This window comes from Electrophorus electricus, chromosome 1 (assembly GCF_041902795.1).
Source record: "Electrophorus electricus isolate QZ-2024a chromosome 1, ASM4190279v1, whole genome shotgun sequence".
NCBI classification, from domain to species: domain Eukaryota; kingdom Metazoa; phylum Chordata; class Actinopteri; order Gymnotiformes; family Gymnotidae; genus Electrophorus; species Electrophorus electricus.
The window spans coordinates 30,752,710-30,767,415 of record NC_137497.1 but is presented as its reverse complement, the minus strand read 5'-3'; the positions used below and the strand labels follow the sequence as shown (position 1 = coordinate 30,767,415).

General features: G+C 37.0%; 1 protein-coding gene and 1 pseudogene across 1 annotated transcript; both read right to left on the bottom strand.

Moving 5' to 3' along the window:
- Nucleotides 1-504: 504 nt before the first annotated feature.
- On the bottom strand, nucleotides 505-2,878 carry LOC113568775 (leukocyte elastase inhibitor-like; annotated as a pseudogene).
- A 5,051-nt stretch (nucleotides 2,879-7,929) lies between these two features.
- Nucleotides 7,930-14,128, bottom strand: LOC118241469 (uncharacterized). The gene is made up of 2 exons (XM_035526546.2): nucleotides 13,628-14,128; nucleotides 7,930-8,477 (listed from the first exon to the last, which is right to left on the bottom strand). Exons 1-2 carry the CDS (start codon nucleotides 13,988-13,990, stop codon nucleotides 8,298-8,300), a joined length of 543 nt encoding a protein of 180 aa, XP_035382439.1. The 5' UTR covers nucleotides 13,991-14,128; the 3' UTR covers nucleotides 7,930-8,297.
- Between the last annotated feature and the right edge of the window lie 578 nt (nucleotides 14,129-14,706).

The window sequence follows — 14,706 nt, the reverse complement described above, 5'->3', positions numbered from 1 at the left end:
TATAGCTACTTTAAGGCAATGAAATATGCAGTATAAAGCTCAGTATTAAGACTGTGGGAGTATTTGTGAAAGTGGGTTCAACAACAAACCCAAATCTTGGAGTTCATGGAGATTGATACTGGATCTGATGCTGGTTCCACAAACCGCAAACTAGCGAACCTTTTAACGGACCTGCATTTCCACTGGTTGGACAGCCCAGTGATTAAGTATCTGGAAGTTGGCACTTCCTGATCCGTAAAAATAAGTTTCAAAGCCTTTGAAGTTATTCATTATGAGTATAAGCATAGTATGATCATCCATGCATAGTATGATACTGCAGAGAATTCAGTTTATTAAAAAACATCAGTCAGGTAACCAACGTGGACGACAATTTGAATTTGTTTTGTTTTTTTAAATCACATCACATTTTAAGGCACTTGGTTGCCAGTTACCTCACTGAGATGAAATGGAAGCTCCCTGGTAACCAACATATTCTTTTTCCAATCAATAATTGCTGTGTAACAACTCACTCAAAGTGCCAACTGCACTCACATATTTAAAGCCTGCAGCAGTTTCCAGTGAGCAGTATCATCACAGAAGACAATGGTGTGTGTTGGTTTGTGCTGGATGAAGAAGAGGAAGGGGTGGTCTGCCACGAAGCTTGCCAGAGGAAGTATACAATCCACCAACACGGCTGCTGTAGCTGCTGCTGCTTCTGTCCCTTCCTCGTTCATCTCCACAAAGGACTTGTGCACCACTTTGGACAGCACCAGGTCATCGCAGGGGGACATGAGGGAGAAATCGCTCTTGTGGGTATTGAAAGCGGCCGCCATGTCCATGCTGACCAGCTCCAGCTGAGAAAAAGCAAACTGTCAGTTTCAAATGACTGTGCAGCTATTAGTTTAATATGAATGTTTGCCTTTTCCATCACAACTGCCCATTACATGTAAATCAAGCTGTTTTTTATCCATTGAGTCTGTTTGTGTGATTCCCCGTTACCTTCTCCAGCCGGTCATGTTGTCCGCTATCTCATTAGACAGGATGATGAGCATACTCAGTTCTTTTCCCACATGCGGCATCTCCAGAATCTGGCACTTCATATCAGGAATAAAGGCCAGTGGAAACTTCGCCTTTTGATGCATCAACTGCACTGGCTTACTTGCGTTTTGCTTGTAATCAAAAGTAAAGCATAAATGTGAGTTGAGACATGCAAAACACTTGCTGACAATGAAAGTGCTCTGTTTCCTCAGACTGACATACACATTACCTTGCTCTGGTCAAGCTTTCAACAACTTTTTTTTTATCTATAAAGTCTTTGATATTTTCTATACTGAGCATTAAAAAAACCCCATTACATTTGTTTACTTTTTGCCACGTAGTGTCATAAAACCTGTAATGCATCTTATATGATGCTCTATGAAGCAACTTTGAATATGAGAAAGACCCACTTTATTTGTTTGTATCTATTAATTTGTATTTATTTAATTATTATGCACATGAATTATTAATCCTTTTGCACATGAAAAATTGATGAGAATCCACTAGGCAATTTACTGTAGGAGCATATTATCTTTCAAAGGCTTTCAAAGCCTTTGAAGTTATTAATTATGAATATAAACATAGTATGCTAATCCCTGCATAGTTTGATATTGCAGAGAATTCAGTTTATTAAAGAATATCAGTCTGGTAACCAATGTGGACTATATTTTGTATTTTTATTTATTTTTTTAAATCACATCACATTTTGAGGCATTTGATTGCCAGTTACCTTACTGAGCTGAAATGGAAGCTCCCTGGTCGCAGTCCCTTCAAACTTCTTCTCCCAGTTTCCCTTGAAGTAGGTGACATTCACCAAGTCCAGTCTGGTCAAACTGTCAACAATTCCTACAGCTAGCAGGTCCTTGATTTTTTCTATATTGAGCATTAAAAACACAAGGAACTGTTATATTAAAACACATGTGCAGGATGCAGAGCCCCAACTGAGGGCTGTAGAGTTTGGGGTGTTTTTGTCACATCTACAGTAGAGCCATATTTTTTCAGCAGCAGCGTGAACCCCTTTGAGGAAGGCTTGGTCATTTTTGCTTCCTTTACTTTAGAGAAATTTGGATTATGTTCAGTTTCATTTATGGTCACAAAGCATAAATATACAATAAAGACATATAAACACATTTATTTGTGTGAAGTACCAACCATTTGTGTGCTGTTCCACCCACTTATTAATCCAGATATGAGCCTCCTCCGCATATGATATGAAGTCGACCTTTTCCAGCTCAGCATTATAGTGAGTTTTTGTGTTATGCAGAAATTTCTACAACAAATGAAATTGCTACTGAATTGTGGTTAATGAAATACAAGCATTTATCTGAGCTCTTTTCTCATACACAAATATTTTTCAACAAATTAATCAAAATCAAATTAACTTTGACTTGGGCTTTTTCTTAGTGATATATTTCTTAATATGTACACTACAAATAATGCAGAGCTTTGCCATTTGTGTGATGAAGGAAATGAGCAAAGGATTCACAAGACAGAGTGATTCGCATGACAAATCTACAAAGTGGTCAAGCTAGATATTTTCCACTTTTCCATAAACAAAGGTCTTACCTCCAGAAACTGGTAGGATTTCTCTGCATACAGACAATTGGCCAGGATGAGTGTGTATGAAGATCCGGTCTTGTTCAGTTCACTTTACAACTTGTCAAAACTAATGTGTACATCATCCTTAGCTTTCTTAAAATGCAGAGACTGTGTGTGTGTGTGTGTGGGGGGGGGGGGGGGGGGGGGGTTAAGTATGGATTGACACAATCCAAGTTACAAAGATGGAAGACATTGAGGAAAATAAAGATAATCTCACTGCTGAGGTGAGAACTGTAAGTACTATAGGTACCTTCAAATCCATGTCATGTGAAATACAAAGACTTACAATACTGTACAGACCAAATACAAAACATACTGCTCATATTCTACATCCAAAAAACAATGCAAGCACAACCAGAATAACCCAGGGATCCACCACCAGAGCTGAAGCACCTAGTCACCATAATTCTCCCATCACCAGCGGTATAGCCATAATCATGCCCTTTCACCATGGATGTTAGTGGCTCAAGGAGTTACATCCAGTAGTTACATCTAGTAACTGGCCTTCTGGGCCTGTTGAATTATTTCTGGTTGAGCAGATTTATGTTTTAATGGTTTGTTGAGCCCAAAACGTACAGCACCATACAGATGAAGAGAATTGTGGGACCACTTATTTCCACTTGTTAACTGAAGGAATTCACATTAATGAAACAGCTGTTGTATTCAGTTCCTGAACTGTGGTCACACAGAGACATTCTCCTACAACTCAGCATTCCAGATAAATGTGCATGGACATAAAATCACACATAGTTTTTACAGCTTTTATTGTGATTTGTTCTGTCAAATCCATCTGCATATTTGTGAGTGGCAAGAACACTCACTGTTGGACTGGTTAAACAGGAATTAGTTGGCCATACTCTTCTTTTATGACAATTTTGTTTATTTTATGAGTAACCTTCAATATGATGGACATATTTTGTACACCAAAGTTCTTCATAGCTGCAATAAATATATAAATGTCTAGTTACAAAATAAAAATGGTTATAGAATTCAGTGTTGTTTGTAAATAATTACATTTTGAAATGATTAATTAATCATTGATTAATTCATTTGATTAATTTGATTAATCATTAAATCAAGCTAGGAGAATTTTTTTTTTAAAATGGAAACCCTGGGAATAAACTCATTAACTAATGAACACTCTGAGAGGACAAGCCAGATATGGCATTTACAAAAAAAAACAAAAAAAAAGTTTTTATTGGCAAATACATCCAGTTTAAGCAAAGACATCCAGTTTAATGCAAATTGCCACCATATAAACAGAAAGCAGCAAATTTTGTGAAAACAGGAATTTGTGCTAGTCTCAAAACCTTTGGCCATGACTGTACATAAACACTACTGTTATGGTGTGTCAAGCCTCCATAAGAGCAACAGTGCAACAGTATACAATCATTGGGTTTCTTAATGATTGGAAGCCATGAAGACAAAGCAACCCCCTCATTATATTCTGTACATCATTTTCCACACCCAGGATGAGGTTTATTAATATTATGATTATTATGATTATTATGATGATGATGATGATTATTATTATTATTATTAATGTAGAGGGAGTTCACTATAGGAGCTGACCAGGCCAAAACAATACTAAACCACAACTAAAAGCAAAATAATCTTTCCTATCCAAAATAAAACAGACAGGAAATAGGTTTCCCCTAATTCCCTAGACAAACTGTCATGGCATGGCTCACTCCTCCTTGACTCCTCCCCATGTCTGTGTCTGTGTATGTGTGTGTGTGTGTGTGTGTGTGTGTGTGTGTGTGTGTGTGTGACTATGTTGCCTCACCCCTCCCTTATTGATTGGTCATGTGTTACACCTGTTCTTTGTTGTATTCCTTGTTAGTGAGTGTATTTAAGGTCTTGTTTAGTTATCAGTTGCATTGGTTTTTGACCCCATATTTCACATGCTTAGCTGTATACTGTTGTGCTTGTGCCACTATACTGTGTCTTAGCATTTGTTGTGTTCTAGTTCGTTAGCTTAGTGTCGTTCTTTATGCTTCACGTTTAGTTCGTTGTGGTGTCAATAAACATCTGTGTCATTGATCCACGGCTTCTCTCTGCATCTTGCCTCACCTCCCATTGTTACACAACCAAACAAAAGAAAAGGAGGAAACAAACAAAATGATGCCAAACTCCATACTTTCCAAATGCTTTACACCTATACAATGATTCTATATTACAGTTATGTACAAAATGCTTCTCTTGTCCAGGTGTCCAAGTAGGCCTTAATGTACCAGGGTGAGGTAACCAACTGGGGAAAGGAACAGCAGGTAACGACGAATAATGAGGAATATTCTGCACCTGACAGTGCACACGAACAGGCCTGAGGAGTTATCTAGGTGGGAGGAATCGCAAAGTATGTAACACAAACACAAAACACAAAGCACATACAACCCCAACCTACCCAGGGTTGTAACAAGAGAAGTTGAATGTATGATGGATGTCTACGAGGTTCCATAACCTATAGGTTTGTAACATTATTTCTTTGCTGATGCCTGCTGAGGCTGATTGAGGAAGTCAGTAGGAGTCATAAACTTGTGTATTTTTGGAAGCCTTTTTCCATGAGTGTAAATACTTTATTTTTGCAATTTTAAAAATAAACAAAACTCAATAATCTGGAAGTGTTTCTTGTGGTTAACCTTACTTTTGCTAATGATGGCATTCAGTCTTTATGCCACTCAGTGGGTGTAACTGCAGTTACTCTCATCCCCAGTGACATCACGTGCATGCCCTCTATTCCAGTCATAACACAGCAAAATGTAAATAGATTATTGTACTAATTTAGCCATGCTAAAATGGCAAAACTTGTTGGAAGGAAACTGTAAATTATTTTAGATTTTATATATCATACATTTAGAATTTATTATGACCTAGTCAGATATCTCCTCAACACAGCTAGAATAATAAATTAATCTACATAAAAAATCCATTACCACACTCTTAAAATGAACTAAATCCAATCTAAAATAAACAATAATATAAAAATAGACACTAATGAAAATGTAAAAACTATAATAACACTATTCTCTTAGACACCTCTCCATCAATCGCTGGAAGATTACTGGGGCACTGGGCAGACCAAAAGGCATGTGTTTGAAGTGGATACAGCGCATTGGTGTAGTAAATAGCATCTTCTTCTGACTGCATGGATCCCCTTTACTAGCCAATATGCACTAGTTAAATCAACTGTTGAGTACTACTTGGACTTTTAAAGGAAGTAAGGGTGTCTTTGATGCGTGAAAAAGGGCAGCATCTTTATGGGTTAGGGTATTATGCTTCCAATAGTCAACACAGAAGCTCCAACAGCTACTGACTGAAAATTGGGACATGGTCTCTATAATACATATTCACTCACATACTTACCTTTCACTGACACTTCAACCTCACAAACACCAATCTCTGGGCGGTCATGATTTAGGTAGCTTTCCCCAATTGTCCTGGAAACTGAGGCGGCAGAAAACTTATATTAGCCTGGCACTAAGACCAAGGACAGTAGCATTGACTATGACTCACTTCTTCATAGTCCTGGCAGATTGGTCAGTGTTGTGAATCGCATTAATACATTCAAGACACCTGTATAGACCTTGGGGGAAACCTTACACATTGGTCCTAGGATAGTGGGTCCTCCAAATGTTCCCCAAGGTTCCCTCAGTTCCCTAAGGAATGGAAGTATTCTTTACTCAAAGCTGTTCTGCCAAGGAGCAAAAACTTAGGATCTCAACTCATTTGCACCAGCACTAGAAGGTAAAAAAAAGTCTGCCCTTCAACTAGTGCTGTGGAAATAGTTTCTCCCTATCTTTCTGCAGCACATTCCTCCTGTGTACTCCATTCATGGAGAAGGATTTCTCCTGTTTATGTCTTTGTCCCAGCCTTCACCAATTCAGTATAGCCATCAATTGTCTTTGGACTGGGCAGGATGTTCATCACTGCAACTCAGTCAATATAAATGGAGACGAGCAACACATTCCCACCCCAATTCAGTTTCAATGATGTAAACTGATCCATTTAGTCCTCAATGCAAAAGCAACTAGAGATTCTCTGACCGCTCAGTCTCACCATCATATCAGCTTACATTAACTGTATTACCTCCGGGAAGGCAGTAATTCAACACTGTAGGTGTGATCTTATTTAACGCTTTTCTAAAACTTTTTTCAAACAGGAGATTAGTTAAATAAGTCTTCAAGCATTTTTCTTACAGAATGAGAATGAAAGCTCACAGGTATAGGGAAAACATTTGCTGATTTCCAAAACTGTAGGAACAAATACCAGTCCAATAAAACATATTTTACTGGAGAGACGACAGGAACAAGATCTTCTGAACAATCTATTCCAGTAACCATAGAGGTATGCCATCTGGACAACAGGCCTTTTGTGTGTTAGGATTAGATAGTTTCTTCTTGACCTATCCAATGCTACATAGATTGACATCACTTACGGATCTGATGGAGTTTTTATGTCTCATAGGTATACTGATACGTGAGTCTATGGATATGATAGGAGCATTCCATAACTTGGCTAATTAGTCATTGAATACTTCTGCCACTTGACTATTCACTTCCATTTTTTTAGTTGTTGTGCCGCAACATAACTGCTTAATTATTGATATAATTTCACCGACCTCTAGGGCATGCATGTTTAAATATGAACCTCAAATCTGGTCCTTTGTAATTGATAAATTTATTAATTTAATTGGTTGGACCTTGAGGACTGCTCTGGGGTCTGTTTCTTTTCTGTAGTGGCCATCTTAAAGGCCACTACAGAAAAAAAACATATCATTTCATAAATATTGAAGCAAACAAAATACAATTATAATTCTAAGGTGTCTCTCTGAACAAAAAATAAGATATAAAATGGTTCAAATTAGAAAAGTAGTTCCCTTTTCATAAGGCTAGATAAATCAGTCACTTTATTAACTCTATTATTCAAATAACAAAGACTCTGACTTTTCTTTTCACTTTTTTGTTGTTATTTTGTTTAACATCTTTTTATATTACATAAGCACTATACTGTTTTTCCATTTTTTGTACTTTTCCAAAAACAAAAGCAATAATTAAAAAGTATTGATTAAAGCCTGTACTAAGCCAGTTTTCAAGCCTGATCTCAGGGACCCCAGTCAGACTGAGATGTTTTGTAGACCTCTATTTGCTTACCCACCTGAACCATACCTGAACACCTGATAGTCCTCTAGAGCTGGGATGACCCCACCCCCCACTCCCCTCCCAACCAGGCAAAGCATAATATAGTTTAATATAGTCAAATCAGTAAAATCATGATTTTAATTGCTCTGTATTCATGTACATAAGGCAGGCAGGATAAAGAAATACATGTACTATGAAAAATACATTATGCTGCCAAGATATTTACATAGTGTGGTAGATGAAAGAAAAAAACATCTTTTGTTTCTTTTGTTCTAAAACAAAAATAATTGTAATTGGCAACCAATAAAGATATTTATTTCAATTTTGAAAACAGTAAGTCATTACATGTTGGTATTGCATTTTTATGCACTTTTTTTTTTGTGGTACATTTCAGACATCGGACAGTTTTATATAATTGGTCTATATATTATTCATATTGCTAATAGGTAAATCTTCAAATCCTCAGCAAAAGTAAATAATTTATAGAATGTGAGTGATGATTTTAAAAGGCAGATTATTACATATACACTAGAGCCAGCTTATTTAAATGGGCTTATTTAATTGTGCAAAGTGGTAAGCAGAAATGGTTGTGACGACAACAGTCACAATAGAAACAACAATAGCCACAATTCCGAGGCCTAGAGCCGTGTGGTTCAAGATGCGTGCCATGTGGGAGCTCTTCTCTGCCTGAGGTCTGTTCCCGCTCATGTTGGCATCTCGTGTCTGAAAGAAAAGCCAGAGGTGCCGACCATCAAACATACTGTTTTTTTACTCCTCTTTGTGGACCACAATGCTGCAGATTTACTGTGACATCCTTCATGCTTACAGTCAAATTAATATGAAATATATAAGAAATTCTTCATGTACAGATGCAATATTTTCATAGAATCATGGGCTCTTTTCTTTTTTGGTAACTCAGTGGAGGGTTTGGTGCATCAAGCCTCTGTCATGGGTAATACTAGACCGACAGCATGGTAGCTCAGTGGTTAAGAAACTCAATTAGTAATTGTAAAGTTTGCAGTTCAAGTCCTACCAACCCCAGGTTACTACTGTCAGGCCCCTGAGCAAGACCCTTAAACTTAAGTTGCTCAAGTTATGTTCAGTCATTAATGTAAGCTTTTTGGATAAAAATGTCAGCTAAATGCCCAGAATGAAAATAATCTGTGGATTTACTTCAAAAACAGTAACCAGCATTAACCAGTGAAATATGTTGGTAGTTAATAAAATTGAAAATCTGTCCCTATAATCTCAGGGGATTGTCATGATATTAAATTAAATAAAAGGTATATATAGGCTCAAATAAAATGTTACACCATCAGATGGATCGTCATGATGAGAATTACTAAAATAATTTAGTGAAATATTACTGCTAGACGTGAGGCTAATGCTACATCACATCTGAACATCAGAGAAAAGGATTGCAGCTGGTCCTGATAGTAAATGATGACAGCAGAGCTAATGATACTGGTTTAAATTAAAATATGAAGTAAATAAATAAAAATAAAAAATGTGCGTATGCCTTCAAATGCATATGGGGGCTGTATGGCCATATGTGTGCTTTGGAAAAGCTTTCAAAACTGGCTGAGGTGGTGAGGAAGTGTTCAAACTCTGAGTTGCTTCAGCTTGTGCTGGGGAAAGAACAGACCTAGCAGCAACTTGGGTCTGACATGACGTGGAGGATGTGGCATTGGCAAGTTTAGTTTTTTTTATTCCTGAAACAGTGCATTATAAGTTTTCTTATTGATATAAGTTTATTAAATGTGACATGCATATATATATATATATATATATATATATATGTGTGTGTGTGTGTGTGTGTGTGTGTGTGTGTGTGTGTGTGTGTGTGTGTGTGTAAAAAAAATACATAAACTTGTAAAGCTAATTAAATTGTCCTAATAGCTACCTCTCCTATTTGCTGAAATGGTAAGAATGTACCTGCTCTGCTGAGCTGCACAATGCAGTCTTCCAGTTTTATATGACTCAAAGAGCCCATCAGGAAAGAAAACCCAAAACAAAACAAAACAAAAAACCCAAAACCTTCACACAATGTAGTTTAGCGGTTGCTTCAGAGAAAATGGCACTACTTCTACTGATTCAGGACCTTACACCATATGTTCTGGGAAATTACAAAATAAATGTCAGGCAGTTACACTCTAAAATGTGGGCTGAATTATAAAATGTTAACATCATTTTTAAACAAACCGTTCCTGAAAGTTTGCATGTGACTCCTGCTGGTGCCAGAATGTTATACTCCATTAAGACTTTAAAGAGCATTAGAATACTTTTCATGCAGCAAGGCTATCTGCAAGAGTTGAAACATTTCAATTCGATCAAATACATTCATGCCATCAACGATCTCTTTACAAAAGCCTGCTTCTGCATGGTCTATGTACAAAATGGGTCCCTAATCTAAACAGCAAGCAGTTATAGCTGATTGTTCAATTAATAGCATTCTCCAGAACAACACTTATGACTAATAGCATTTTCTGTGTGTGTTCTCCCAGTCTAAGAAATCACTACAATTGCAGAGTACTGCACCCAGCCTGTCCCCCAGAATGCACATGACTCCCATTAAAGGGGCACAGGAGGAAAGGCAGTACCACTCAGCTAATGTGACTGATTGACTATATTGCTTTGAAGGCAGTCACAGTGCAGCTGCCACTTAGCCCTGCGCTAATATTCATTTTAGTACAATTCAATATTTTCATTTCCTAATTTAATAAAGCTAACTGAGTTAATTTTATAAGAAATAAATGAAAACAAATCCTAATTAAATAAAATTACTGATGCACAGATGAATGCTTCATTGACTAATAAACTTAAATTGATTAGCTATATATGGGTTAAAAATGTTTGAAAAAAATAAACAACTTACTCTGTACTTTCCCTATAATGGACTTACTCCATAAGACACTTCTCTTGCTGAACAATAGCATGCATAAGCTTAAATATTCTGCCACAGTTCTCATGTCTGGGAAAGCTGTTCTAAAGCTGTTTACATAACCCCTAAAATGACTTAAAATGGTTCATAACTAAAGTATAATCACAGATAATGCATTCTGGATCTTTAAGCTTGCAAAACTCAATTTACACAGGGAATAAAGGTTATATTTTTCCACTGGCATATTATTTTCAAGTAAAACATTTGCTTTACTTAGGCAAAATTTAAAAAGGGAGGTAGTTAAACTTGTTTTATGGGAGCAACAAGACTGAAATATGGCACCATTGACACAGAACAGTAAACAAAAAAAAGAGCATGGCCTAAAAAGGCCTGTAGGACATTCCAAGTCAAATTACTGGGACCTAGCACTTCTTGTTACAGACCCCAGAGTTACCATATAAGTAAGTATATAAGGAGGAAGTGTTTCAATACCTAGTGAGTTGTCTACATAGGCAAGATTTTGAGTTACCAAATGCGCATAACTAAAATAAAGGCTGTCATTAAATATGCCTAAGGCATCTTACTTTGGCCAATTTTAAAAGCAAAGAGAAAATGTTTCATTGCTAGATAATGTAATCTCACTGTACAGTAAGAGTGTTTTATATGGCATACAGATGCAATGTGGCTGCATCATCTTAAAAAGTTACTTTATATATATTCAGAATCCTCTGAAGATTCAATTCCTGACATGAGATTACTTGTGGTGTACTTAAAAAACAGTCAGTTTGTGGGTTGATAAAATTACATCTGTCTTGGGAAATACAAAGTTTTGACATAACATGCTACCTTTTCAATTAAATTGCTCAAACATACTGAACTTGTTGTCTCTTTGTTGCAATATGTTGTTGTTATGATGTTGTCCATCTGTCACTTCAAGTCACAGTAAGCTTCTGCTTAGTTCAGCTAATTAGAACATGCCTGAATTGTTAGACCCTCAAATATTTGTTTAATGCCATGTGACTCTCTATTCAGTCTAATGTTCTTTGTGTGGTTTAATCTAAGAATCAAGTATATTTTAAATGGGAAAGGTAGGGTTTGGTTAGATGACCAGTCCCTTGTGCAATATTGCATTAAAAAGGTCAACCATTAGTTAACCATACAAAAACAGCGCTGACTCCAAGCTTCAGTGATACAGTTTTGTCAGCAAGGATGATGACCACTGAAGAAATTGAAAATTCATGTCACACAAACATGACATATGTAATGGCGATTGTATATTCTTTTTACTCAAATGCATGTCATTGCCATGGGACTCAAGATTCAAAATGCAATTTCAAATGCATCACTATAGTAATAATTAAGTAATCCCCTATTAAACCTGAGGCAAAGGTCTGAAAACATAGGCTGAGAGGATATGCATGGATGAATATCAAAAAGGAAAGTTTTTTCTGACTGGAGTCAATCCCTGACATGCCTTGGTGCCATTAAATATTTCAGCTATTCTCATTTTATTAGATGAAGGCAACTTTATTTAAATTGTTTTAAGAGAATGTTATTTGTTTGTAACGCGTGGTGGCCCGAGTGCCCAAGGGCAGGATGCACAGGCTCCAACGACAGGGACGAACATTTATTAACATTTAAAGACAATGGTACTCACACGTGTTTACAAACAAAGAACATGAGACGATTAACATTAAACGAACATGATAAACACGTACACATCTAACAACGATGAGTAGAATATTTAACATCACCATCAACAACACGTTACGTCAACAATGAGCAGCAACGCTGCACACCCTGACATGAGTTTAAATACACACAGACGAAACGAAGTACAGGTGTGTGCAGGCGTGGCCACAAATGAAAGTCCTCCCACTGCACGTGGCTGGCCAAACCACGTGCCTCGCGGGAGGTGAGCGTTCCGTGACATTGTTGAGAATGTAAAAACATGAAAGACTCATGATTAGACTTTGGTTTAATTTGTCTTGTTAACAATTTTATGTCTATGGTGTCTTGGCCTAGTAAGTTCAGAATCAGAAATAAAACAACAAATAATAATTTGCATTCACTTCTTCACCAAGTCATGTGAACACATGTCCAGCTAAGGAGTACCTAAATAAAATTTTATTTAAACAGATGTCAAGATGAGAAATCTCATTAAATTAAGAAAAGTATGGAAAGCTCTTTAAAGGGCATACAGTACAGACCTTCCCTACAAATAATTTTTACTCAGAATAGCCAGCCACTCCGACATAACAGTCTGGACCTCCATGTACAGTACAGACGATACTGTATTGTGCTGCCTTTCTCATAACAACCCTTATTTCATGAAGAAAAAAAACAATATGGACTGCTATCTACCATAAGTATCGATCATGATACCATGATCAATAGACATCACAAAACGCTGATCCTGCATGACACAAACTGACCCTCCATCCTAAGACATTCATCCTCCATCCTGAGGTCATTCACAACATTGGCCAAACAACTGAAAAGACCCTTCTCAATTCTTGCTTGAATAGTGGGATATCTTCAGGTACAGCATTCACTGACATTTCACCATTGACTGCCTTTCTATATATAGATTTTCTGTAGAGTATAAATGCATATCACATTCACACTACTGGACACTAGGAATTGTTATTATGCATAACATCTGGCATAGTTTCTCATTATACTGGGTAAGTGGTAAAACCTATATCCTTGATTTTAAACTCAGTTCACATCAAACGTAATTATGCAGAACTGTACATTTAATGAATAATTCTGATACTCTGTACTCTGTATTGATGTTTTAAACAAGTATTGTCTAGACGTATTTGTAAGTTGACATAAGCATCACATTTCTGAATTAAAGAAAAGCCCAAAATCACTTTAATTGTTCTGAAATGTACATTTCTCTTAAGATCACCATTTTCAAAACAATAAAAATGTGCACTTGATATCACTTTGCATCATTACTGACAAATACATAATTCATACTTACATTTATAGAGCAGATGAGTGCTGCAATACCTATTGGTAGGCAGCAGCACAATAGTGTGAAGATGGAATAACCCAAGTAATCAGGCAAAGGCTGAGCAAGTGGTCCAGACGTCACATACATAGTAGGCTGTGCGACCACGATGGGCTGGCCGGCGTACATACCCTGGTACGGTACCTGGTAGGGCTGACCATATGGAGCTTCGTGAGGCTGCCCTGGAGGGTAGCCAGATTGGTTGGGGAAAACCCCTTGAGGTAGCAGGCAATCAGCACCATAATTGTTCTGGTATGGAGGAGGCTGATTATCCATGCCCAATTTCTCCTCTCCATCAGCAGAAGGGGCACTTGGTGAAACTTTGGGGTCCATTCTTAAGTTTCTTTTACTTCTCTCACTTTACTGTACCCAAATCACTACAGTTTCCTTCCCTCTTTAAAAAAAAGAAGCATACGTTACTGGCTGGTTTGTTGGATGCGCTTTGTGATGTAAGCGCCGCTCGTCAGCAGATGTGTGCTCTTCTGCTTTGCATGAACCTTCCTACTTATATATGTCCTTTTCATGGGTGTAGCCTCAAGCTGAAGGGTGGAGCCAAAGCTACTCTCTGTTAACTCAGCTCATTCATTACCTCTTCTAACAGGAAAGACTTTACATGGAGAGAGAAAGCAAAGAAGCTTTCGGTGTTTATATTGCAAAATAGGTTTATCATTTTGATATGTGTGCATCATAAGATTTTCATTTTTCATATCAGAGCAAAATCCTTTCATGATAATACAAGGAAATAATACATGGAAATAAAACATAACTTGCAGTATTTGGTGTGGGGTCTTTTTCTTTAATACTTGATCTGAATCAAAGTCACATGCATAAAAAATGTTTGAAGATGATAAAAATACCTATTATGTTTGAAGATAAAATTGTAAACGTTTGTCCTCTGATGACACGAATCAACAGCGACATCTATGGGTAACAGATTTGTAACACAAGAGTAAGTAAAATAAGTAAAATATAAGGGTAGGTCATACCAACCAGATAGTTAAAGAAAATGTACATACCGTATGGTGCAAAAGTATCCAAGAACTAGTCAA

Bases quoted from the DNA above. Each gene is read 5' to 3' on its own strand.
- LOC118241469 (XM_035526546.2), bottom strand. From the start codon at position 13,990: ATGGACCCCAAAGTTTCACCAAGTGCCCCTTCTGCTGATGGAGAGGAG. The intron at 8,478-13,627 runs GTAAGTATGAAT...CTTTTCTTTCAG, and splicing joins CACTCATCTGCTCTATAAAT to ACACGAGATGCCAACATGAG.